Genomic DNA, 25964 nt, shown 5'->3' on the forward strand with positions numbered 1-25964 from the left:
TGAAAGCGCAGTCACAGCAAACACTGGAGCAGTTGGTAGCTGGAAGCATCTCTCCTTCCCTGGGCTGGAGCACGGATCTCCATTGCCTTTCTGCTTGGCACAAGGCAGTGGAATCCCCTGGTTATTTTGGAGTATATTATGCTGAAAGCATTATTAAAAGCTAGGCGTCAAATCATGAAGGTCTTGGTAATTTGTGAGGTTGGGGGATGATAGGTTATGACAGTAGAAGAGCAAATGCAAAGAGGGAAAACAGAGCCCTGTGAGTGATGTATCAGCCTTACCTGAGCTTCAGAGCAAAGAAGAAGGTAATGGTAATGAACAGATTTGCCCTGGATCACGGCAGACTGGCTCATGGCAGAGATGTCACAGCCTGGGGTGGGGGTACCCACTGCTCTGGGCTTCTAAACAGTGTCTGCTATGGAGTGAATCAGCTGATGAAGTCAATGGTTTCATATCATAGAATGGCCTGGGTTGCAAAGGAGCACAGTGCTCATCCAGCTCCAACCCCTGCTGTGTGCAGGTCACCAACCAGCAGCCCAGGCTGCCCAGAGCCACATCCAGCCTGGCCTTGAATGCCTGCAGGCACGGAGCATCCACAGCCTGCTTGGGGAACCTGGTGCAGCCTGGGCACACACAGACGCCAGCATGAGTGCACAGCACTGCAGGAGGAACAAGCGTGGCTGTGAACTGGGCAGCCTTCCTTCCTTTGGCACAGAAGAGTTTCTCTTCTCTTACCCAGATTTACGTCCCAATAATTCTGCTTTGAGTCACATTACCTCATCCTGTATTACTGTAAAATTACCTCTTAGTAAAATCATTGCTATATTACATCTCGCTATGCTTCTGTATATTAAAGTAATATTATTATTGGATTTTAGATCACTGTTGTATCACTGCAATATGTTTTCATGAGAGAGGGGACATAGGAGAGCAGAGTTACACAACCATATTTGTTTTCCTCTTCTTAGCAACCTTCTCACGTTGTCCCAAGAGGTTTCCATTCCACGCAAGATTAATTGCTCAAATACAAAAGCCCCGTTAACCTGAATATATTATTGAAAAGCAGCATATTTCAATCTGCCCTAGTTTTGGAAATAGAGATGCCAGGTCAGCTCCTGGCATAAATCTGCAGTGCTCCACCAGGTCGGCAGAGCTCCTCTGATTTACACCAGCAATAAAGCCGGGCTGCTGTGTCTGCTGTGCTGAGACTGAGAGCCGCTGTGGGGACGGAGTGGGGCAGGGACATTTGTGACAATTGCCACACTGTGAACAGCTCAGAGCTGCTGGCTCTGGCACTGCAGAGTAAAACATGGGAGTTGGAACGTGATGATGCTCGAGGTCCCTGCCAGCCCAAGCCATTCTCTGATTCTGTGCCCGTTTGTACATTGAAATGATATTCTATTAAAAATAGCAGCGGTAACAGCAATAATCCACTAGTTTTCTTAGCATTGAAGCGTGGTTTTCAGCGTGCCATAAAGCACTGTGTGCCCACGGGCACTGCCTGCTCCTGGTGCCTGCCCACAGCTCATCCTGGGAGCCGCTTTGTGCAGTGTAAAACCGAATGGCTCTCAGCTTGTGGGCCAGAAGGCCAGAGCGAGTTCCAGGGTAAGTTCTCCATGGTGGGGGGCTCAGCACTGCTCACCCATCAGCAGCGGTGGCAGTGGTGGCTGCTGGACGGGGCTGCATCACAGCGATAACCCCGGGGGAACGGCTCTGCCTTATCTGCGTGCAGAAGTTGCACCCGGCAGTCAAAAAAGCAAACGCAGCTCAGCCCCCGTCTGTTTTACGAGGAGCTTAACGTGGGGATAGGCACAGGACTGCAGGCAATTAAGCTATGCAGCTTAACAAATTAGCGCGCTCTAGCTGAGCCTTGTTAATTAACCACGTGCCGCAGGCCGAGCCCAGCACCAATGCGACGTGCAGCGTCCTGCCTTCACCTCCCTGAGCTGCCATTCCTGCTCGGCAGAGCAGAGACCTGCACAGCTCGGCCCCAGCCCCCCGGTGCCACCCCGATGCGTGCGGGTGGGATGGGGTGCAGACCCCCAGGGTTCAGCCTCAAGAATAAAGCCGCAGGAATCTGCAGCAAAGTCACTGCAGGCTGCTGTGTGGTGCTGGGTTAGCAGCTCCCAAACTCAGCTGCTTCCTTCTGTCTCGCTAAGCCATGATCTCAGCCCTGGGATTAGCATCAGGTCGCGGATATCGGGTTTGAAGCCCATCCAGAGGGTTTTGTAACGCCCCAGAAATGCACTTTGACACCCATCTCAAGGTCCTTCCTACACGTGGGGTTAATTGAGAAAACCTGCTGCAGTTGGGAGCAATGCTCTCACTTAAATCAAATTCACCTCCACGTGCTGCTGTGCCCCTGAGAAGTTTGGGGAGGGGGTTTCCTTGTGGGACCTTCCTGAGGGCTGGGAGCAGCAGCAGTGAGCTGGGGGAGGGCAGCAGCAGCCCGGCGGGCCAGAAACACCAACCCAGGGGCAGCGTCTGCTGAGCTGTTGGGGCATTAATCAGCCTGCAGAGTGTTTATTGCTGGTGGTTATGCATGAAGAGGAAGGGCAACAGCTGCCTGGAATTTTCAGTTGAAGCCATTTTCCAGTCTGATTTATTAATTCGAGGCTTCCACAATGACCTGGGAAGAAGCGCTGCCTCTAAATCTGCATTTATTGGCTTTGTGGTTTTGTTTTTTTTTTTTTCACTTAAGGCCAAGATCCAGCTGGCTGAATCATTGCATCCAAGCATCTCTTGTTTTAACAGAAATGCCATTTCCAGCCAGAAAACTTCAGCAACTGCTTCTTCTTGATCAAAATGATTTGGCTGAGCGTTATGAACCCGTCAACATGCATCCAAACAGTGCTTTGAGAAGACTTTTGTTTGGGAGAACAACTGCTTTATTCTCTTTATTACTTTGGTCTTTCACAGAAATAGAAAGAGAAAAGCTGAAAGAACACAGAGACCCCAGGGAACTCATAGCAAAGGGAAAAGAGAGAGACGAATTCTGCAGCAAGTAAAGAAAGAGAAAACTTTGCTAAGAAAGAGAAATCAAAACATTTGGAAGATAGGAGGGATGGCAGCTGGAGAGTGGGAGAAAGGCAGAACTTCTCCTGAGCCGCTCCTCTCATGGCTTTTCAGTGGCTTCCTGAGCAGCTGGAGCATTTCTTCCCTTGCATGATGGCCCCTACCAACCTGCAGCATCAGCCGTGCTTATCCCAGGCAGCAGTGAGGTGCCAGCTGGGCTGGGATGGAGCGCAGTGCTTTGGCTGGGGGCAATGCTCCGTGTGTGCCACAGAACCACAGAATGGAGGAGCAGCACGGAGCCAATGGAGATCACCAGCACCTGATCATCTCTGCAGCCCCTCCAGCTCCACGTCTGCCCTTTATTGGGGAGCCCAGGGCAGAACAGAGGGGAGCAGCGCCTCCTCACCCTGCTGGCTGCGCTCTGTGCCGTGTGCCCCAAGGAACCACCAGGGCAGCCGATGGTTCGCCGCCAGGACCCCTAGGTCCTTCTCTGCAGAGCTCCTTTCCAGCAGCTCAGCCCCGTACCTGCACTGATATGCGAGGCTGTTCCTCCCCAGGTGTGTAATTCTTGCAAGATGATTGCAAAGAAGAGGAGTTTATCAGTGTCTTGTGATACTCACATGCTGCTGCACAGCTCAAAGGCGGTTATCTGGGCCAGCAGGCTCTGTCCTCTCTCAGCTTTCTGACCTCAGTCTCCCTTTGGCAATAACTAAGCCCACCAACCCCTCTGGTGTAAATCCCCCCAGCCAAGTGCAATCAGCTCACGTGCCAGGGTCCTTCCCCTGACAATCTGGGAGGCCAAAATGATGCAGAGAGGTTTGAGCAAACGTAAGAGTGTTTTAGGGTAGAGAGAGCTTTGAATTTGGAAAGTGACCTGTATGAACACAGTGCTGTGGTACGCTCTCCTCCAATGACTGGAATAGGTAAAAACTGAAATCACTGCTCCCTTTGTGCTGAACCGGTTCTTCTAACTTTGACAGAAGAGGTTCCTCCTTTTGCAGCAGATATCCATCCCAGAGAGCTGAGTTCCTGCAGAATCCCCATGACGACGAGGGTCTCAGTGGTGTATCACAGATGTGAAGTCACCATGCCAGATTTCCAGCTCTGAGCCTGCAAGCACCAGCAGAGCAGAGCACATCCGTGCCAGAACCATCCCAGCTGCTGGAGCGGTCCCACCTCTGCCCTGCCATCAGCACTGCCATGCTCTCGAGCTGTCCTCACTTCAGGTCACCCACAGGGAAAGTTGGGAGGATATGGGAACAAGGAGTGAGCATGAGAAGAGCCCAGCTCTCTTGCTGCCAATTGATAGCATGAAAAAATAGATACTGGCTTAGCAGTTTGCACCGCTGCTGTCAGAGCTGCCTGTGCCAGTTCTCCTCAATCACAGCATTTTGGTGCATCGCCTGCTCTCATTCCAGCTGGGAGCACCAAGCTGCTTCCTTCCCCCTGTGTGCAATGCCAGAGATGGGTGATGAACCAACACAGGAGGTGAGCGGATGGGGACAAGGCCCAGGGAAGGAGGGCATCCCTGTCAGCACAGTGACACAGCTCAGGGCTGCCCAGAGCCCGACCTGATTCTAGAGGCAAGGACTGCCTCAAATGCCAGATCTGGGTTTAGGTTGCCACCAGCGCTCAAATTCTGGTCAATTCTATTTGAATGGCCAAAGGCAAATCCCTCAATAATATTGTGGCCTTATTATTTTTTTTTCTGCTAATTTAATTAGGAGCTTGATCCGGTTTTGGGGCAGGACACAAAGTGGATTATGGGAGCAGTTTGCTCTTTAATTGGGGTCATTTACCCTTTGTTAAAGTTTAACCTTTGCCTGCAGGGCAGCCAGGTCCTGCTGCGTGGCCGGGGATGCTCCAGCCCTGCTTGAATCCCACTGCAAAGCACCAAGCAGCAACTGTGTGATATGGCTATGTACAGAGAGCAGGAACTGGAAGGTAAATGTTTATTTACACTGCGATGCCTCGCCTGCTGCTGGCTGGCTGTGCAGGCTGAGCCCTACTGCTTTTGCAGCGGTGCATGACCAAAGCCCTTGTCTCCTCCCTGTGCTCACATATGCATTCCCCAGGATTAATTCTGCAGAAATGAGCATGGCTGGGGCTCAGGCCCTGCAGCCCCTTCTGGTCCCATGTCCTCTTGGCAGACGTCCTGTCCCCGTCCCCAGCTCTCTCTGTAACTCACCACCGTCAGAGGCACAGACTGCAAGGCCAGGCGTGCCAAGGGTAAAGGAACTGTCACTGCTCTGCCTGATGGACACTCATTCACAGCAATGTGGGATGGAGCAGAGCAGTGGATGGGAGCTGCTGAGCCTCTTGGATTCATTGCTAAGCCAGCTGGAAGATAACAGCCACGCTGCTCTGCCTGCTGACACAGCAAAGGCATCCCCATGCAGTGCTACAGCAACCATGCATCCCATCACCACGAGCAGTGTGGTTTCTCCTCACAGCAGCAGCAGGCAGTGCTGTCTGCCAGCGCTCCCAGCACAGGGCAGGGGCAGCACCTCCGTCCTGTTGGATGTTTCTGGCAGCAACACACATCTCCTCTTTACTTTCTGGAGTGTGTTACAGACCTGTTGTAACTGAGAGCTGAGAACCCTGCCACCCTCCTCTGTAACAGATCTCTCTTCCGTGATTTCCAGCCCTCCTTGTTTCCTGAGGTTTGGACAGGTCCTAAATTTTGAGGCAGGACAAGAGCTGCTGATGAGACAACAGCATGCTGTACCCTGCATCCCTACAGCACCAGCTCTCAGGGATGGTAAAGCGGGATTCAGCAGCAGATCCTTCTTCCCTCGTGCTGGCAAAGCTGTGAGGAGGCAGCTTTGCTCTCCCTAAACCAATGGGGAAGCTGAGCATCTCATGCAGATCTGTGCAAGGGAACCTGCAATGCACCCACTGGTACCTCAAGCACCCAGCAAAGGACACCAGAAGGAGTTTGCACTGTGTGTACCATTTTATTTTCAAATATATATATATATATTACATCACTTTAAAACAGAATATTTGTGAAAGGAAAGGATTTTGTGGTAAAAGCAAACCCGCCGTGTCCCTGTGTCTGCAGGCAGCTCCTTCCCCAGCACACCACAGACCCTGCCTGCTCCTTCCTCCCCTCCTGCTGCCAGAGGGGATGCCTGCAGTGCAAGGCACGCTTCATTGGTCCACGGTGTGCCCTGCTGTGCTGGGAGAGAGCAGGGCTTTCTGCAGGGATGGGGAAAGGAACTGGGGAGCGAGCTGTGAGGAGCACCGTGTGCTTCAAGTATGTGGTGTGCTCTGCAGGAGGCTGAACTGGGCACGAGCACCAAGGATGCTCTCTGGGGTGGGAGGGTGGGTGGGGGTTGTGGCTCAGTGCAGGGCAGGGGGGTGCTGACCAGCAAAGCTGAAATCAGCCTCCTCCATCCAGCAGGGAAAGCCAGGGTGGTGGGCAGCCTGCCATGCCTCCAGGTGCTCAGTCAGAGCTCTTCCTCCAGCTCTTCCTCCAGCCTCTCACCTCCATGTTACAGACCCGTTATAATCTGGATGAAATCCCAGCCCCAAACACACCCTTCTGCTTGAACCCAGTTTTCTGTCTGGGCTGTGCTCCCTTAGCACCTCTTCTAGGCACAAAGAGCCCCTCACCAGAAGAACTCCTTTTCCTCCCTAAATCCTTCCCATGCAGGGACTCAGCACCCCTCTCTGCAAGCCCTGGGGCGCAGCTCCTCCTGCAGTGACTGCAGCCATCCGACCCCACAGATCAGGGTCTGTCTGCAGAGAGGATGCAGCACTTGGCTTCCCCCCCTGCACTGTACAGGGCAAGCAAACCATGCATTGGCACTGCTGAGTGCTGAGCATCAGAGCTGCTCCTTCCTGAAATGCAGGCCCACCATGGGCTGTTGACAAGCAGCATCCCTGCCCACCAAACCCCAAAGTGATTCAGTCACTTTGCTCACACTCTTTCCTTCCAACTGCTGTGCCCACGTGAACAACCTTCTCCTTATGAAAGGCCACAGCAAAGCCTTCTCACCTTCTGCTTTCATTTCCCAGCTGAGAGTTTCCCACCAGGGGAGGAAGGCAAAACGTGGCAGCCATACCCCATAGCACCACAGCAGCTGGGAAGGTGACAGGAGGAGCATCCACTGTCCACAATGCCACCTGTGGCTGGTTAAACACAGCTTATGCTGCCTAAAACCATGATCCTGCAGCACTAAACGTGCTGACCCAGCCTTTCAGGGAGCACCTGGACTTATCCTGAGAACCTGCAGGAGCCCAGCAGTGCCTTTGCTGCATGTCAGACTTCCAGCTCAGCACCCAGCAGCGCTGCTGTCACCCAGCAATAGGACACAGGGCTACAGGGCAGCACCCAGCAGTGCTCCCAGTCCAAGCCTGCTGGGTGCCGGGGGTGAGGAAGGCAAGGAGAGATGAGAGCAGAGGGAGGCAACGTGCTGACATCGTGAAGCAGTCCTCCCTTTAATCCCCTGAGAAAAGAATATATGGCTAGGAATGGAAACTTCCCTTCGTTCAGCACCGAGGTTAAAAACTCCCTTCTCAGTTCTGGTATCACAGACTGCATCAACGCTTGATCATCTACCACAGAGCTGAAAATTCTCCTTTATTTAACGTCCCCTGGCCTTACACTGAATTGGGTTCAGAAGGTGAAGCCCTTCAGGAAGATGAAGATAACTTAACTTAGGGCTGTTTATGTGCTCCCTTAGAGTTCCCAGAGTGTGTTGGTAAAGTAGTGAACAACGTAATGAGCAGACATGTACTGTTTTCTTCCCGAGGTCCTCTGCAAAAAGTCCTGCTGGAACCAAAGCAAAGCAAAGCGAGAGCAGTGGGGCATGCAGATAACGGGGTTGATTGAGAGAAAAGGAAAATAGCAATTAGTAGTTCACAGTGGCAGAGAAGCTCCATCTGGCGGTGTTCTCACCCACAAATGAGGGTGAGGATGGGGACCTGCAGGCTGTCTGTGCTCCCACCAGTCAGGGAATATCAAGTTCTGCTTGAGGCAGTGAAGCAGTGACAGGTTGGCAGATGAAGCTGCATGGTTAAATGCAAAGAAGTGCACTTGCAAAGGGGACAAATCGACTGCAGAGCATCTTCACGGCTGCAAAACCTGGGCACAGTGCACCACAGACACTCAGCACTTCAGGATTACAAGGAAAGCAACCAAGACCAATAGATAAAGAGGAATATAGCAAATATTTTAATGTCCTTCCAGTGAGTGCAGTTCAGGGCACTCCGCCAGGGGCAGGGATACTGCAGATATGGGGTTGGAGGGATGAGCACAGGAAGACCCTGATACAGAAAGAGGCTGAAAAGTTTCATTAAAACACAGAAACCTGAGGAATATCAGTGGTATAAAATTATGGCCAGTCCTGCAAGGCTGCCAGGTGTACTCTGTGCTGGGGCAGAGCAGTCCCAAGACATTGAGGACAAATCTGAAGACAAGGGTAGGAATCAATGCAGGGAGGTGATATGAAAAGTTTTACAAACAGAACAGACAGGCATCCATTAGGAAATGCCTCTGTTGGGGGACAGGAGGGCTGCCCTGGGCCCACCATTCTCCCCCTGGCTCCCATGAAGGCTGCTCAGGGTGTGCTGCTGCTGCCTGTAAGGGTGCAGCCCCACAGAGATCCCCCTGCAGCAGGAGGAGCCCCAGCACAGCCCCACTGCTCATCGCAGGGCTCCTGCTGAGCTGCCCTGGGAGTGTGTGATGCTGGTACAGGGTGGGTTTGGCTCAGAGAAGGCCATCACAGTTTCAAACCTTAAAGAGTCGCCTGGAGTAAAAGGAACAGAGCTGAGCAAGGCAGTCCGTGCTGGGATGTGCTGGGATGCTCTCCCTATTTTGCAGAAGTCAGAAAGATCTAAGATGGGCAAGAGGGGCCAGCTGCCCTTCCCCCCTAAAGCTCATCTTCAAGCATCAGCCATGAACAGAACAAGGTCGGGCCACTCGCCAAAGAAGCCATGCATGCACAGGGCTGCGTGCTGCGCCCAGCTCAGATGTGCCCTGGGCTCCCTGCACCTCCAGCCCAGCTCCTACAGTGGGAGCAGGGACACGGTGGTGCAACCCCAGTGCCTCCTACTGGCAGCGAGGGACACCCACTGGTCCCAGTGGGCAGCATGCAAATGTGTTGGATAGAAATAGCCAGCAGAATGGGAGGAGGGCAGGCTGCTTGCACCCACTGCACGCTGCCCCACAGCTTTTTAGTGTTTGGAAAACCACTGATGCTCCCCAGGCCTGCTGGCACAAAACTCTGGGGGTCACAGTGGGGCTGGGGAGCAGGCAATGAGGCACAGCTGCACCCCAGGACCTGTGCCTGCCCTGGGGAGCTACAGTGTGGGTTGAGCATGGGCAGCCTGCTGGTGCCAGGTACGTTCCCACCATCAGGTAGCCAGTGTGGTTCTTAAAGAAGGTAAGGGATGCTTGTTATAAAGAAAGAGAAGGCTCAAGTACTTGGGCTCAGGAGCAGAGGGAAGACGAAAGCAAACCCCACACTTTCTAATGCTGGCTCGCCCCTCCAGTGATTTGCAGACAACACAACCGAGGTTGGAATCCCTCTTCAAATACAGGCACAGTGTGGGATGGAGCCATCAGCCACGGGGAGCTTTGCGCCCACCCCAGGAGCGCCTTAAGAACAGCACAGAGCAGACACAGCACACACAGACAGGTGCTCTCACGGCAACGCGTCGGTTCCTGCAGAGCAGCCTGATCTGCTGCCTCACTGCTGTGTGCCACGAGGTCTCAGCGCCGCTCTGCCCTCAGCAGCCCAGCAAGGCACCAAGCAGACAGCAGAGCCGATCCCTCTCCTCCCCGCTGCCCCTCTCTGTAGCTCCCAGTGGCGTCTCCTGGGCGGCACGGCCCCGTGTCCTGCAGTGGGAGGCTCAAGGGTCCGCGCTGCTCTCTCTCTCAGAGGTCCCTTGAATGCCCCTCTCCTGTGAGATGTCACCGCGGAGCAGAGGTTTGAGAGAGAGCTCGGCGGGACCCCCGCCGCCACCCCACGGCGGTCAGGGCCTGAAGAAGCGTCGTACCACTAAATGCCCCACCATCACCAGGGCCAGCACCGCCAGCATGTACTTCATGTAAACATTGTCCAGATCGAGTGCAGCCACCTGACAGAGGGAAACAGAGCAGAGCGCGTGAGAAGTGCCTGCGTCCTGCCTGGACCACACTGCGCTCTGCTCCCAGCTCCTGCTGGATCCCACCCACCCCCCTCGGCCCCGTCCCCTGGGCGCAGTGCCCTCGCCTCACCCATCCTCCCTGCTGGGCGATCCACCGCGCAATGCGGTTGCGCAGCATGAAGTCGGTGACGTAGCGGGCGATGCGGCGCAGGAACCCCGTGATGCCGTGCTGGTAGACGTGGATGGCCATGCAGTAACCGAAGCCCAGCAGTGCGATCACCCGGCCCCAGTTAATGCCGCTCTCGAACAAGCTGAAATGAAGCCAATGGTCGGGTTACAATCGCTCCTTGGGGGAGGATGCCCTGCTTGGCTCCATCCCTGCGCTGCCCAGGGCTCCCAATTAGCGTGGGCTGCAGGGCAGAGCTGAGAGTGCTGCGCTGCTGGAGGAGCATCCCAACAGCACAGGGAAAGCAGTGGTTTTGTGGCTGTGCACTGCATGGCCACTGATCACCTCACGTGCTTTAGGAACACAGCCACCACAGTCTGGGCCAGCACTGCTTGGCTTGGCCAGGTCTCTGAAATGCTCAGGTGAAAACCTGGGGATGGCTCTGGGGTTCTGCACACCCCACACACACGTCCTGCCCTTTTCCCCAGGGCTGCATCCCAGCACAGGGCAGAGCTGTGGAGCTGCTTGGGATTGTGTTACACAGGGTGAGCTGCACCCGGTGCCAGTTTAAGCCATCAGTCTGTAGGCTGCAGTGTGCTACACATGCAGCCAGGATCAGGTTTGCAACCCATGTGCACACAGCATCCCTTGCTTGTGCAGCCATACCCAGAGGCAAGAACGTTTATATAGATCTAGGGCAGATGTGTATTAGAGCAGGATTTTCCCTTTTCCTGCACAGACAAATCTCTCCAAGACCAACTGATCTGACTTGCAGCGATGCTCCCAAGGGCTGGGGGTTCACAATACACTCAGTGCCTACTTCTCCCAGTGTCAGCTGCCGTGCACAAACTGCATCACTGTGTGCAGGTTTGGCACTGACCTGGGAGTTTCTGGTTTCCAGCTAGGTTAGCAAGAAGGAAAAGAAAAGAAAAATAAAAGGGAAAAAAGAAGAAAAGTAATAGGAGGCTCCGGCCCTGTGTTGTAACCTGGTGCTGTCATGGCTGTCCCTGCAGGGCTCGCCAGTCGCAGGGGGAAAGGGAGTTCAGAGCCTCGGATGGAGCACGAGGACACAGGAGCACCAAGGGACAGAGGTTAATTTACCTGTTTGCGGTGCGTTAACCGCCTCAGGGTGGCAAACAGCGCAGCATGGCTTCCCAGGGAGAGGGGAGCAGGAAAAGGACAGAAGAGAGGCAGTTAGACAACACACACCGAGCGGAGGGGCGCAGGGACGGGGCTGCGCCAGACCCAGGGACCCCTGCAGGGGTCTTCTGCAGGACCCTGGGTGAGCCAGGTGGCCCTATGGGCAAAATGCAGGGAGAGGGGCGAGGGCTGAGCCCCTCAAAGCACAACTGGAGCTTCCACAGGCCCCTTGATGGGGCCAGCATGAGGCCTTTGAGGCTGCAGAGCAAAGCAGCCCAGGACACAGACTGAGGCTGTGCCATGTGCAGTACGGGCAAAACGTCGTCTGGGTGTTGCCTCCAGTCTTCACACTGTTGCTGGGACATCCACACTTGGCCATGCTTCCCAACCCGAACTTTCTGCCCCCAGGCAGCTCATGCAAGGGCTGCCAAGGGGACGGTGAGTGAAGAAAGTGCAATAGGAACAAGAGCAGACAGGCAGAGAACACAGGAACTGTAACGGTGAGCTCAGTCAGAGCTCAGGGTGGCGATGTGGATGAAGTTGGAACAGATGGAGCCCACGCATTTTGGGGGGCAGCTGCTCCGGGCTGGCTTTAAGGTGTTAATGAGCCGCAGTGCATCAGTGCCACCTTCCCTCCTGGAGGCGTGCTGCCTGCTGTCTCACCTGGAGGCTATGGTGGTGAAGTACTCGTAGGCATTCTCCTTGGTGGGCTGCAATGACTTCAGCATATGGCGGAACTCCGCGTCGTACCGCTTGTTGATGTCGTCCCCGATGATGGCCAGGCGCCTGCCCACCTGGCTCCCGGTGCTGCCGGAGGGAAGACAGGCTGTCATGGGCACGGACTGCTGAGCAGCCGCGCTCGGGTCGGGGCTGGGGATGCAGATTTTACCTGCCCAGCTCCTGCTGGATCTCCATGATCTCCGGGTCCATGGGCACCTCCTCCCCTCCCTCCTCTCTCTCCTGCTGGTAGCGGTAGAAGGTGTAGCTCCGGAACACCTCCTCGGTCTGCTGGGCCACCTGGTCCTCTGAGAGAGGCAAGGGAGAGAGAAGTCAAGAGGCAGCTCGGCTGCTGCTTTCCCCAGGTTGGAAAGAGGCCACGCAGGCTTTTCCAGCCTAAATTTGTGCCGGCGTGTCTAAATCTCTCTCTTTGCGTGCACCCTTGGTGGCTCTCCCATTCAGCCTGCACCTCAGAAGCCAAGGACAAGTGACAAGAGCACCCACACGCATCAGTAATTCCAACTCAAACAGTTCTACGTTTTACAACCCTATCAGTTTATGAGATGTAGTGGTGCCCCATCCCTAGAGACACCCAACTCAAAGCTCTGTGCACCCAATTGAACCGTGGGTGTCTCTGTTTGTTGTAGGGAGTGGGACCAGATGGCCTTTAATGGTCCCTCCCAACTCCAAACCACCCCACGATTCAATGCCACTTCTACCCTTGGCAGTTGCAGGAAATGGTTTGGGTTCATGGCTGTAAATGTTTGGAAAGCAGAAGGTAAAACAAAAGCAATCTGACATACATTCGTTCTCAGAAAGGTGATTTTGAAGTCACCCTTGAGGGCACGTACCCACATTTTGAATGCTTTTTTTGGCAAGACAACAGGACTGTTACCACACAAAGCTGACCTTCAGTGCTGCACTTGGAGCTCTGTCCACACGCCAGCATTTCTCAGTGCAGAACGGCTCAGCACAGTGCAGGAATCCCAGATCCAACCCCAACCAGGAGCCAGAGCTCCATGCAGCATCCCTCAGCAAACAGCACGGGGCTGCTTCTTTTTAAATGCCACCATTTAAAAGTACCCCTGCATGGCACCAGCAGTGACACGGTGACCGAAAGCTGAGCTGCTGATGCCAGCATGCTGGGGGGCACATCTTGTGGGCAGCACTCAATCCCCATAGGGGTGGGAAGGAGCTGAAGCTCCAAGGGCTGTCTGAGTCCAAAGGGATGCGGTGCTCACACAGCACACAGAAAGCTCCTGGGTAAGTACCTAGAGTCATGGCATGGCTCTGATCGGAGCCATGTGTTCTGAACTGAGAAATAAAGTGCTCACAGCACCACATCCCCGGCAGCCATAAGCCCAGGGTTTGGAGGAATCACCTCTCAGGTCTCATGAACACGCTTTTCCCATTTTCTTTCTCCAGGAGCACACAGCAGACCAGCACCAGCACTGCTGCTCAGCTGCAAACCCAGTAGAACCCTGCCCCAGCACCCGGCACAGCCACCTGCCGTGCTGCACACACAGTTCTCTGTCTGCTTTCGCTTCCAGCACAGAGATGCTCCTTCCTGAGCCACATCCCAGCACTGGGGCACAGCATCCTGGCAGCCCCATCAAACCCCGCAGCCTGCCCACACCATGCTGGTCACTGCAGTGTGACACTGTCCTGCCCCATGTGCAGCTCCACGGGGACAGACCTGCCTGGGTGGGTGCAGGGATAGGAGAGGACTGCCGTGCAAAGCTCGGGTTGCACAAGCTTAGGCTGTGTAAATAAAGGTGAAGGGAAATGACGAGCACTGGTGGCTGTGTTTTCAGAGAGGGTTTGTTTGGCGATAAACGAATCCCACCTTACGGAGGAGTGCAGCACAGGGCAGTGAGCAGAAAATGAAACCGACTGAGTCACAGTTTCATGAGAGGCAGAGCAAACAGCCTGCAGGAGCAAAAGAGGAAATAAGCGTACCCAAAAATCCCTGCTCTATCCACCCCGGGCACTATTTTTAGTGGTACAAGGACACCTTGGATACATGACTGCAGCAAGAGGTGCGGCTGTTTGCACAACGATTGGTACCCCAACCTGGAAACATCAGCTCCAAGGGGAGAGGACAGCTCTTCATCTACTGGTGCTGGAGATGGGCACTGCAGGTGGTTTAAGCCACTCTGTGGATCTGAGAGCCCCAACCGAAGCAGCCAGGACCCCCCTTCCCCCACTCCATTTGCAGGTGGTTTTGGAGATGAAGACACAGATTACTCACAGATGTGTGACTAACACCCCCTGAGCAAGGATTTATCAACTGCTGACTGACTTCACGCGCAGTGCCAAGTCCACAGCAAAGATAAACAGCGAAGGACCAAGCCTTACAGCCCTCCAGCTATGTATGTGAGCATCAGACACAGGCAGTGAGACAGCCCAGGTTAATGTCAGGACGAGCTGAGCACTGCAGGCTGTGTTGGATGGATGGGCTTTCCAAGCACAGCCCTGCCAGCCCTGCAGAGATGTGCAGCACATCTTTCTCCATCCCACAACACTAACGGCAGACACAGCAACACATCCACCTCTCTTAACAAAGCCCTGCGCCATTCTGGCTGAGGTGGTCCACAGGGAGATAAATGAGATCACATGGACTCATTCTTCCTCCCTGCAGGGAGGCACACTGCATTGCATGAGAGTTAGCCATGCCCATGGGCTGTGCCATTGGTCTGAGCCTCAGCGTTGGTACGCAAAGCATTCCCAGAGCTGTGCTGAACAGGGAAGCACTGCCAGCCCCAGCTCACAGCTGGGAAATGAAGCAGGGTGAGGTGAATGAGTGCTTCTCGGAAGCAGAAGCCCACCTCCCCAGCTCAGCTCAGCACTGTTCTGGATCCCCTTCTGCAGAGTTCCCTTCCCTTGACCGGGCTGCCCATGAGCCGAGCTCCTCCTCTCCATCACATCCTGCTGGGAGCACAGAAACCCTGCCTTCACCTGCAGCACTCACAGCTCCAAGAAGTGCAGACTGCCACCCAGCCTGGAAACAGCAGCACTTCGTCCTGCTACCAGCAACACCCAGCACAGCAAGGGCTCAGGACAACACTCACACGGCATACAGACAAAACTCTGTGCATCCGCAGGCAAACAAAACAAGGCAAGCAGGCGAGCCCAAAGGCATCACCCAGGTGACAAAAGCCTTCTTGCACTCAAAGCCCACAGCACTGGTGGGAGCTGCACGTTCCCAGTGCACAGCAGCCCAAGCACAGGATCCCACCGCAGGTCCTGGCAGCCCCATTTTGGGCAGCGGGCTGTACAGGAAGCATAGCTCACAGCAGTGTGGTTAGAGTTCAGGGCCCGATCCTCTCACTGGTTTTAACAACAGCATCTCATTGGCCTCAAACAGGAAATCGCATACGTAAACAGCTCTGCTCATTTATTTGTTTTTATGCCTTGTAGACCTTGGTAAGGAAGGACGGCTTTGTCTCCTGCACTGTGCTCATGTGGGATCCAGAGCTACCGATGGAGAGGGCCATGCCAGGGTACAAACAGCCCCATCAGGCAATAAAGCAGCCCTGAGCCAGGTCTGAGCTCGGATACATAAACAGTGAGGGAGGGCTTCTAATCTCTGCTATTGACAGAGCTGCAGTGACTCACGTTATTTACAGGTCCACCTGCAGAACAGGTTAAGAAGTCACTCGTATCGAAAAGCGCTCTGTGCAGCAGCATTTTATCACCGGGGGACGAAAAAGGAGCTGAGGTTTGTGCCTGGTTCCTTTCAGCCCCGCTCCCAGTTTCACCCATCGGAGGGCAGCAGCACTGCAGTGCTTCCCAAGGCACAACACACCTCCTGCACCCTGCAGCCAATGCAACACGACTGAAAGCAGCTGCTGGAGGCAGCCCCGCACGTCCCCTGCGTACTCGAACCCTCAGACACCTTTCCCTCACTTGTGTTCATGGAAGGGAAAGTAAATTGCAGCTGGCATCTGTGGCACAGAGAGCCCTGTGTGGCTGCACTGAGCTCCCAGCACAGCTCCCAGCAGCTCCCCATGCTGTTTACTCCATGCTCTGTGCTCCCCCCTGCACAAATCCATGACACCCAGCATCTCCCACCAGCACGTGAGCTCAGCGTTCCATTCTGCAGACCTTCATAAGCTGATTGATCACGCCAGCCTTACAAAAAGCCCTGGAGGTACGGAATGCTGCCTTTTACAAAGAAGCACGTGCCAAGAAGATTTCAGCGCGCTCCCTCCCCACGAATATCACGCCCCCCTTTTTTACCTGAATTGGTCTCTCGTGACGGCCTGCGCCCATTGCTGCCCTGGCGTCCGTGGGCCCCAGGTGGGTCCCCCTCATTCCCTTCCATTGCAGAGATGCTGTGGGACTCAGCGGGACCTGCAGGGGTAGAGGCAGGACGTGAGGAGGGCACAGCAGCACCCGGCATCGCGCTGGGATGAAGGCACAGCCCAGCACAGGGGGCAGCAGCTCCGCAGGGCACCCGGAACTCAGCAGCGGAGCTCTGCTCCTCCACAGCAAACCAACCCGCGGCTGCAGCAATCGCTCCTCGCAGGCAGCTCTGCCTGCCTTTCCACAGCTCCTACAAAAAACAAGGTCTCTCCTTCCCTACATCCAGAGGCTCCAACTTCCCATGTCATTATGTCTTCCGAGCTCCCCTCTGAACAAGAAAATTAAACGGAGTGCAGGGCTCCAGCTGCCCCCAGCCATCCCAAACAGTACCTGTGCTGAGGGCTCTGCAAAACGCTCATCTGCTGCTCTGCTGCCCGCTGCTCGCTCTGACGTCAGCCCTGCTTTCTGCAGGGAAGGAAGTGGGGCCACCTGCCTAAGTCAGGGCTGGATCCCTGCGGCTGCTCGCCTTTTGTTCAGCATGCCAGTACATGTTCTGAGGCCAGAGCTCAGACAGGGCCGAGCTGGTGGGTTTTCTGCTTTGCACCAGCTTGAAATTCACAGAGACCCATTGGCACTCAGTTTAAAACAAACCCTGGCAAAATTTAAGTGCTGGTTACAGGAAAACAACCAACTATGGCAAGGTCAGAGGTGCAACACCCAGTCCAAGCTCGCAGATAAAGATTATGCAGAAGGAAAAAAAAACAAAAAAAAACAAATTGAGATCATAAACCAGAGTGTGAAGTGCATCCAGGGTGGGGATGGGGGCCTGGAAATGCAAACCGGCTCAGCAAGCTCTCACATATTGCTGCATTCAGGGACTCTGAGCCCTGCTGACACACAGATGGAGGGGCTGTTTTTTCCTACACGCCTACAGGGACAGGATTTCCCTTTTCCTCCCCAACCTCAAACATCCCCATCCAAGGAAAAGCTGAGGGCACGCTGAGGATCAGCAGTGGGGTCCGTGGGGTGGGAGCAGAGCTGGGTCCTGGGGACGCCCCTCTCCTGCTGCTCCCTGCTCAGGGAAGGGCTGTGTAGGGCAGCTCCACGAGATGCAATGCCCAGCAAGGCTAAAATCACAGCTCACCTTTCGTCTGAAGGCTGCAAGGAACAGCCTGGGAGCAGTTCTGTTAGCTCGTGGATAACCAAAGGGGGATGAATTCCTTCTGTGCCTCACGGCTGCACGGAGCACAGTGCTGGCTGTGGACACATCCAGCATAGAGCCCAACTGCTCCAGCACACCTACAGCACAGCCTATTGATGCAGCTGGTTGTGTTTCACCTCAGCCCACTGCCCCCAGCCCAGAGCTCAGCACCAACGCGGGGAATTCCCCAGCATGGAATTTCTGGGTGACTCTGACAGCTCAACCTGCATGAGGTCTGGTGAGCGCTGCCATGCAGTGCCTGTGAGCAGCTGACTCATGTGATTCCTCACTTGCTGTCTGCCAAACCCTTAGGAAGCAAATGTGGCAAGCTGCAACTAGGCCATCACTTCAGAGGAACTTTCATTTTCAGTTTCATTCTCAAGATAGGTCCTTGCAGCACTTTCCTCTCTTGCACCGTGGGGCACCGTGGGCCCTTTTGTACGTATCCGTGCGTCCACATCCCCAAAACTCATCCCCAACACTCTTGCAAAGCACAGGAATGCCCATGGCAGTTCACTGTGCATCTGCTGGGGGCACAGCTCGGCCCTTCCAGTACCAAAGGCACTGCAGCTTTTATTTTGCCTGCATCCCGGTCCAACATCCCTTTGGTTTGCCCCATTCCCTTTTTTGTTATGGGAATGCCATGCCAGAAGGGGTGTATAGGAGGATACGACACCCACATACTCAAAGACAGCCCAAGGCTGCCCAAAATGAAGGCAATGCAGGGCTGGGAGCTGCAGATCACTACCAGCAGTATGCAACTCAGCAGCTGCTCAGAGACTCATCTCCACCCCAGCTTTTTGCACTTGTAGGGTTAAAAGAGTTAAAAGACACAGCTAGCACCTAGGCTGTGGATTTAGAAATCCTTCTGCCATGGCATGAGAATCTTATCTTTATTAACATGCACATAGCAGGCGAAGAATCAACCTTCCTGCAGGCTTCCCTCATAAAAAAGACCTTTGCCTCAACTGTTTCTCATTTTACCCTCGTTCCCTTTGCATAAAGGTCTCTGACACACGTCCTGCGTGCCCCCATGACATACTCATCACTCAACTTCTCCCAGCTTTTCTCCAAAGGAGAATTCCTGGGTGCCAGGAAGATGCTGGGAACAGCCTGGGGGGGGGGGGGGGAGGGGGGGGAATGTGGATAACGGGCTGGGCCCTGTGAACAGGCCTGGTTATGGGGCACAGCACTCCCCCTCCAGCCTTGATGTGCTAGGAAGATCCTGTTCGGGGAAACGCACGGAGCATCCTCTGGGAGAAGCATTTCACAGGCCTGGTCCCCAGCCCATGCACGGAGCCACACAGGGGATGCAAAGCGCGCACACACGGGACCCCTGTGCCCCACCAACTGGCCCTGCACGGTCAGAGCTGGCCCTGCTCCTCCCGCCTGACCCAGACGAGCGGAACAGATGAGTTTGTCCCGATTTGTGCCTCCCCCCTCCTCCCCCGGTTCAGGGTTCGGCCCTCGAGCCCCCACCACCCCCCCTCCGACGTCCCGGCACTGCGGGCAGGAAGCGCGCAGCCCCACGTGCGATGTCCGCGCTGAGGTCACGGCCCGGAGCGGAGACAGACGTGGGGACGGACAGACGGACATCGCCACGATGCTCAGTACGGCTGTGCCCTTCTCCCCACCGGGCCGCCCGGCCCCAACCGCGGGGATGCCGTGGGTGGGGGGGGGAGGGGGGGGGAGATAGGAAAGGGGGGCTGTCACCTCTGCGGCCTCACGAGGGAAGGAGAAAAAACAAGAACGACCCCCGAAAACCTGGAGGAAATATCACGAAAATGGGCAATATTTGCTCTTCGGGGCAAAACTCAGCGCGGAGCGATACCCCCCGGCCCGGCTCTCGCTGCGGAGCTCTGTGCGCTGTAACCCCCGCGGCTCTGCCCTCACCCCTCCCCCCCTCTCCCCCCCGATGCCGCTGTACCCCCGGACCCCCTCCGCACCTCCCCCTCCTCCGGCTCACGGAGCGATCGGCACCGCCCGGCCCGGCCCTGCGGCGTGGAAAAGCGCATCACCTCGGGGTGGGGGGCACCGGGGGTTCCCCGCTACTCACCGTGTCCCGGCGGGGACCAGGCGGGCCGGGGGGGGGATCCCGGCGAGCTACTGCATCCCCCCGGGGAGCTGCTCCATCCCCGCCGCCTCCCTTCCTGCCTCCTCCCGGCGCGGCGCGGGGGAAGGAAGCGAGCAGGGCCGGGGAGGAGGAGGGAAAAGGAGAGAGAAAAAAAAAAAAAAAAGAAACCCAACCCCAGACCATAGATGTAGAAGGGAGCCGGGCGGGGCTCAGCTCCCTCTAGAGGCGCCTTGCACGACCCGAGCGTGGGAAAGGGGCTGCGGGGCTGCGCGTCGCGGCTCGAGAGCGTGGGATGCTCGGGGGTGTCCGAGGGATCGAGGTCCCCCGGGCTGCGCGACAGGGGACACGCCGCTCTGCAGAGCCTGCACGGGCGAAGGGAGAGCAACGCACCTCTGCATCCCGATTCTGCGTGTCCCTGAGAGCCTCCCTGCCTCTTCATGGGGCGTCCTGAGCTGCTTCGGTCTGGGAAGGCTGCAGCTTTTGAGCGCGGTTGGTTTCCTCTCTGCCAGGCATCCTCGGGAGGGCAAAGTGCCCTCGTGGAGTCATTGGACCATTTCCAGTGGGGAACATCCCTGTGCAGCCGCCAGGTAAAGAAGGGTTGGCGGCGGTGGTGATTCACAGAGTGACTGAGGAGATACGAAATCCACCTAGATTGGGAAAAAACCCGGGCAGCCAGAGGGGGAGAGAGTGTGATTCATGCTGGAGAACGAGATAGCTCAGCAGGGCTGGCGTTGGCTCAGCACCAAGCTGCCCCAGCTGCCCTCATCCGCGATGCTGCCAGAGCCTTTGCTGGCAAACGCCAGAGAAGAAGTTTGGGGCCTCTATGAACGCTTGACTGCTTGTGATCAATTCAGCTGTCTGCCCCGTGCCCTGGGACGGCGTGCCCTGTGGGATGCTCGGGGAGCTGAGCTGGAAGATTCGTTGAATCCCGGATGTGTCTGGCCAGGCTTTGCTGGCAGAATGACTGCAGAGGGCTCAGCCCTGGCTCCAGGGGTGTCCTGGACAACAGAGGAGGGCTGTGGAGGGCAAAGCAGTGGATGCCTGCAGTGACGGAGGGGTAGGGGACAGGACACCTCCTTTGTGTCCACAGCAAAGACAGGGCTGAGCTCAGGCTGGGATGCAGGAACTGCCACATGTCTGCCAACGGCTGCTGGAGAGTGTTCAAGAGAGGGCCCATAATGGGGAGAAGAGGGGAGCTGGATGGAAAGCTCCAGCCCTCGGATAGCAATGGCAAATGTGACTTAGAGAAATGGTGGTGGTAAGCATTTGAGAGACCCTACACATGGCTGTGCTGCTGCATGGACAGCCTGGTTTGTAATGCTGAGTTTTTAAGACCTTGAGGCAATGAGGAAGAAATTCCAATCCAGCTTTGCAGTTGTGGATATGGAAATGAAACAAGTAGCCCCTGTTGTTGGTGGGGGTGCAGAGCCATAGAACAGCAGCCGCAGAAGGGAGCCCCTGGTGACAGGATTCACTGGCATTTTAGGAAGTGGTTTCACCACTTGTTTGATGTATTCTAACCCTGTGCTGCTGCTGGTAAGGGGCTGAGCCAGCTGTGCGCTACCAGCCCTCCTCCTACAAGTGCAAAGAGCTGCTTCTATGGCACAAAGATGTTTTTTTGGGGGCAAGGAGGGGTGCAGCCTGTGCTTTGGGAACAGTGTCCTGTGCTGCCCGCCCAGGTAACAAGAGGGAAGGAAGCAAGAGGATGCAGATGGGGTGTGGGAGGGCCTCACTTTCAACATGTCACAGTGACATGGCAGTTTTAGATGAGTTTTTTTTGGGGGGGAAAAACCATTCTTGCAGCCAGCAGCTTATGGGCTATAGCCAAGCAGACACTGACTGAGCCAGCCAGGAGAAACTCCAAGTGCAGAAGCAAAAATGAGCTGCTACCAGTTTGTCTCCAAGTGATGCCCTACCTCCTACAGGGGGGGTTGGACTCGATGATCTCTGCAGGTTCCTTCCAACCCCTACAATTCTGTGATTCTGTGATCCATGAGAGCAGCTTTGTGCCAGCAGCAGTGCAGCAGCAGCTCGGCCCTGCTGGGCACAGGGATGTGGTAGGGATGCCATGCTCTGCCTCGGATGGCAGCCCCAGGAAAACACCCCATCCCAGGAAAACACCCATCAGAACCACATCCTGCTCCCCACGGGCGGGCTGGACAAGGTGAGATGGGCAGTTGGGTTTGCTGCAGTTTGCTGCCACCGTTGTCATGGATGTGTGGCACTGCGATGGCAAACAGCTGTTGCTTTCAAAGCCTTTCACCCTGCTGCTGCCTGCAAGAGTGTTGCAGCTTTCTGGTGTTGGCCACGGAGCTGGAGAGTGTGTGAGCCTTTCGTGAGCCTTCCTCCCAGCTCCATGAGCTGTGCAAGCATTCAGGGTTAGGCCAAACCACGGCAGAGCTGAGGATGCTGCAAAGATGAGTGGCTGTGGGTTGAGGGGAGCCCTCCCTTTTAGGGCCCCCTCCCCGCCCTTGGTGTGCAGGTTTCACCCCACTGGGTGAAAGAGCCCCCGGCCCTGCTCAGCTCCGTGCTCTGAGCCGTTGGGGACCGTTGAATTTGAACCTAGTCTGAGCCGTTGGACCACTGGCTGCCCTGCAGCCCCACTCACAGCACCAATGGATGCCCCTCAGGCTGCCCGGCCCTCCAGCCATCCCTCCCTGCTCCAGTTCTTCAGAAGCCTCCTTGGGTACTCACGGAGCTTGCTGGGGGCACAGGAGCCCAGAGCAGAGCAGCAGGAGCAGGGTGCTGCAGTAGGGCCCCGCAGCTGGCAGACTGAGCAGGTTGAACCCAGCCATGGGGGGATCCAGGAGCACTGCGAGGATGAGGAGGGGGACAGCATGGAGATGCTGCTGGGGGAGCTGCAGGAGGTCAGCCTGCAGGGATCGCTGGGCAGCAGTACCAGCAGGAGCTGCCTGACCACCGGCACCAGTGATGTGGAAATGGCAGTGGAGGGCAATGGGATGGAGGCTCCTGGTGGCACCGTGGCCCTGCAGAGCGATGGGGCGGCTGGAGAGGAGAGAGGGGCTGCAGATGATGCCGTCGTTGGCAGAGCTCTGGTGATGTAAGAGTGGGGGGATGGCATGGGGTTACACTCATTTCAGTGCCATACAGGCGGTGCTCTGCAGAGGGCTGCCTGTTTGGGTACTATGAACAGCCAGCAGCACATTTCACTCGGCAGCGCTGAAATGAGTCCAGCATTCCCAGGAAACATGTGCAGCATTTCGGCTGTGCCCAGCAGGCAGGTGTTCCCTGAAGCTCCCCGGGTTGCTCCATGCAGACTGCAGCATCGAGCAGCAACCTGTGCAGCACCAAGGAACCTGTACTGCAGCCCTTTGCAGTCCTTGGCCTCTCCAGGCTGCTGACAAGGGTTGCAGTTGGATTCTGGGTCACAGACAGCAGTGCTACTCCTGCCTTCCTTCAATTGTCCTAATTGCTTTGCCTCCAGGGATGAGTTCCTTCAAGGTCTGAGTGCTGCTGATGAAGATACCTGCTCTGCAAGCCCTGAGCTGATGTTTTCAATGGATCTTGACACTGAATGGGAGAAAGGGCATCTCTTGAAAGGTGAGAGGCTCAGAGAGAGAGAGGACTCCCTTCTCCCTCACCCCTGGCTGCTGGGATTGCCCAGGCAATGGTACCTCTCTCCTGCCTGTATGCTGCTTTCACGGGTCTGAGCCTTGGGGCTGCTGGCTGAATGCTGGCATTGAGGCTGTGTGTCAGAGGACATCAGCCAGGGGATTGCCCTGGGAGTCAGCTCACTGGGGTGGTACCCAAAGGCCATGGCAGAGAGCACAGAGCATCCCTCTCATCCAGCAATGGGAGGGATGGGGCACTGCAGACTGTTTCCCACAGTCCCAGAGCCACGTGTGCCACGTGGCTGCTCTCCCATCACTGGAGGACCTGGACCTGGCACTGTGTCCTCTGTCAGACGTTTGCTTGCTGTGCCACAGACAGCACGGAGGAAGGGAGGTGGCAGCCCTGGGGAGTCACTGCTTTCTTCGGATTTGTTTCAAACAGCAAAGCAGGGTGCAGGATCCCTGAAAGCGCAGCTGTCCCTGTGGAACAGGTTCATCAGTGTGAACAGACACCAGTGGACTTTGCGTAAGGTTGGTGAGAAGATGGAGTGTGGGGCTAAGGGAAGGACTGCAGTGCAGTGCCCTCAGGTCTGAGAAAAGGTGTAGGGATGGATCGGTGTAGGGGATGCTAACGATGACCACTGGCATTGCCAAGGCACAAATGCATCAGAGGTGGGGGCTTTCGGGGTTGTTTCTGAGGTTCTTTTCTACCCCTGTATCCTTCCTGGCTGAGCAAGCAATGATCTCAGGGCTGTGATGGGCAGCACATGGAGGGGTGTTGGGGTATTTGCTGAGAAGAGATGGATGTTCCTACAGAAGTAGAGACAGTGGCAAAAGCCAGGCCTTTGGGGTTCCCTTCTTGGTCTTACAGACCCTACTGTGACCATGGCTGTTTAATTGGGGCCAGGGGTCACCCAGCAGCTCCGGAGAAAGTTGCATGTGCAAAATTAGCTTGCTGTCTGCCAATCCCATTGCAATAGCTCCTGGGCTTCCCCGACACATTGAGCCAAAGTAAAGCAAGAGATGACCCCACAGAGTGGATCCTCGTGTGAAATGCGGTCTGAGCAGGGATGCTAATGATTACCCATAAAATCTGCACCAAAGCAGGAGCAAGCCCAGAGGAGGCCATAGCAGGAGGGGGATGGGTATCTGCAATCCAGACAACAAAACCTGGGCGAGTTTGCAGCAGAGCAATGAACCTGAAGTGAGCAGAGCCTCCAGCTGCTCTGCCAGGGCTCTGCGAGGTGCTGAGAAAGCAGCCGGGCCTGGTAGAGTTGCAGGAAGGAGCCGGGGTGGTGGGAGGGTTCGTGGTTTAATGCAGCTGGAGGATGGGTGTGGGGTTTGAGCAGCACCGTGTGGATATCGGGCAAATCCGGCCCCCTCTCTGCTAGCGGGTGCAGTGCACCAAATCAGCTCCTGGAGAAACGGTCGATATTTTGTTCCAGACAGCAGAGATGGACTTTGGGTCAGTGTTTTAACAGCAGCTCGAGGAGCTGCCTGAGCCTGTTTGTAAGTTTTTAAAGCAGATCAACAACCAGCATAACTGTACTGCACACCTCTGCCTGGGAAAACCGAGGGGACGAGAACTAAGGGAGCAGTTCTGGGAGTCCAGAGACCACAGTCCTGCTGGGCTTTGTCATTCACTCCCTGTGTGAGCAGGCCCAGCCTCTGCCCTGCCTGCCTCAGTTTCCCATCCAGACCAGAAGACATCCTCTGCATTGCACGCAGCACTTCTAAGACCTATGGATGGCAAACTGGGGTGGTGGCAGAGGGCAGACGTAGCATTGTTTTGTCAAGATCAGCCACTGGAAATAGCATTACATCAGAATCCAATTGCACGGAGACGTTTTGCCCACTCCAATGTCTTTTTTCTTTAATCCTTTTGCTGCAGGCTCGTGCCTCGAGGAGCTCGATAGAGCTGGAAAGCGAGGAGCAGCCGCTCCTGCGGGCGGATGAGAGCAGCCCTACGAGCCCCGAGCTCCCCGTCCTGCCCGCAGAACCTTCTGCAGCTCTGCCGGTGTCCAGGTGGGCTCCTCCCCCTGCGATGGGAGCATCTTTCCGCCGGGGCTGCGTCGGTCCGTCCCGCCTGGGTCTGCCGGTCCTCAGAGCCGTGCGGAGGGATCCCCTCGCAGCACCAGGTGGCACTCTCGGACTTCAAACCGAGCCGGGACAACGCAGCCGAACGCCGCAGACGCGCGTGGGAGCGTGCGGGGCCGCGCCGGGTCTCCGCGCCCGGCTGGGGGGCGGCGGGGATGGGAACAGCGACCCCCAGAGGCGGGGGGATACGGAGCCGTGGTGCTCATGCAGCACACAGCCGATGTGCTGACGGCGGGTCCGGCACAGCTGGGCTGGCTCTGCACTCTGGATGGAGAGAATTGGAGGATTCAGGCAAAGCACTTGTCGTGTGCACCAGATTTATCCAGTTTATTATTATTATTATTATTATTATTATTATTACTACTTTACAAAGAACCCAGCAGATCCAGGCCTTGTTCTTACAGCAGCTATTGGAGCTGTTGGGTGCTCATCAGACAGCTGGGTCCAGAAAGCCTGGTATAAGCCAGCTTGTCTCTTTCAGGAGTTGGAAGGGCTGTCAAGCTGTGATTTGTTTAGGACAAAAGAACTGAAAAATATACCTTCTGCTTTACACACCTCCTGGGAAGGGCAGTTCTG

The 25964-nt window shown here is 55.8% G+C and overlaps 1 protein-coding gene across 1 annotated transcript; it reads right to left on the reverse strand.

Annotated features, from left to right (window-relative positions):
* Positions 1–9999: 9999 nt before the first annotated feature.
* On the reverse strand, positions 10000–20265 carry BAK1 (BCL2 antagonist/killer 1; the record flags this gene model as incomplete). The annotated part of the gene is given in 7 exon segments (XM_079546513.1): positions 10000–10104; positions 10244–10424; positions 12083–12226; positions 12309–12444; positions 16379–16492; positions 20110–20224; positions 20227–20265. Coding segments are annotated over 7 exon segments (834 nt in total).
* Positions 20266–25964: the final 5699 nt, after the last annotated feature.

Source organism: Tetrao urogallus (genome assembly GCF_951394365.1).
Source record: "Tetrao urogallus genome assembly, chromosome: 24".
NCBI lineage: Eukaryota > Metazoa > Chordata > Aves > Galliformes > Phasianidae > Tetrao > Tetrao urogallus.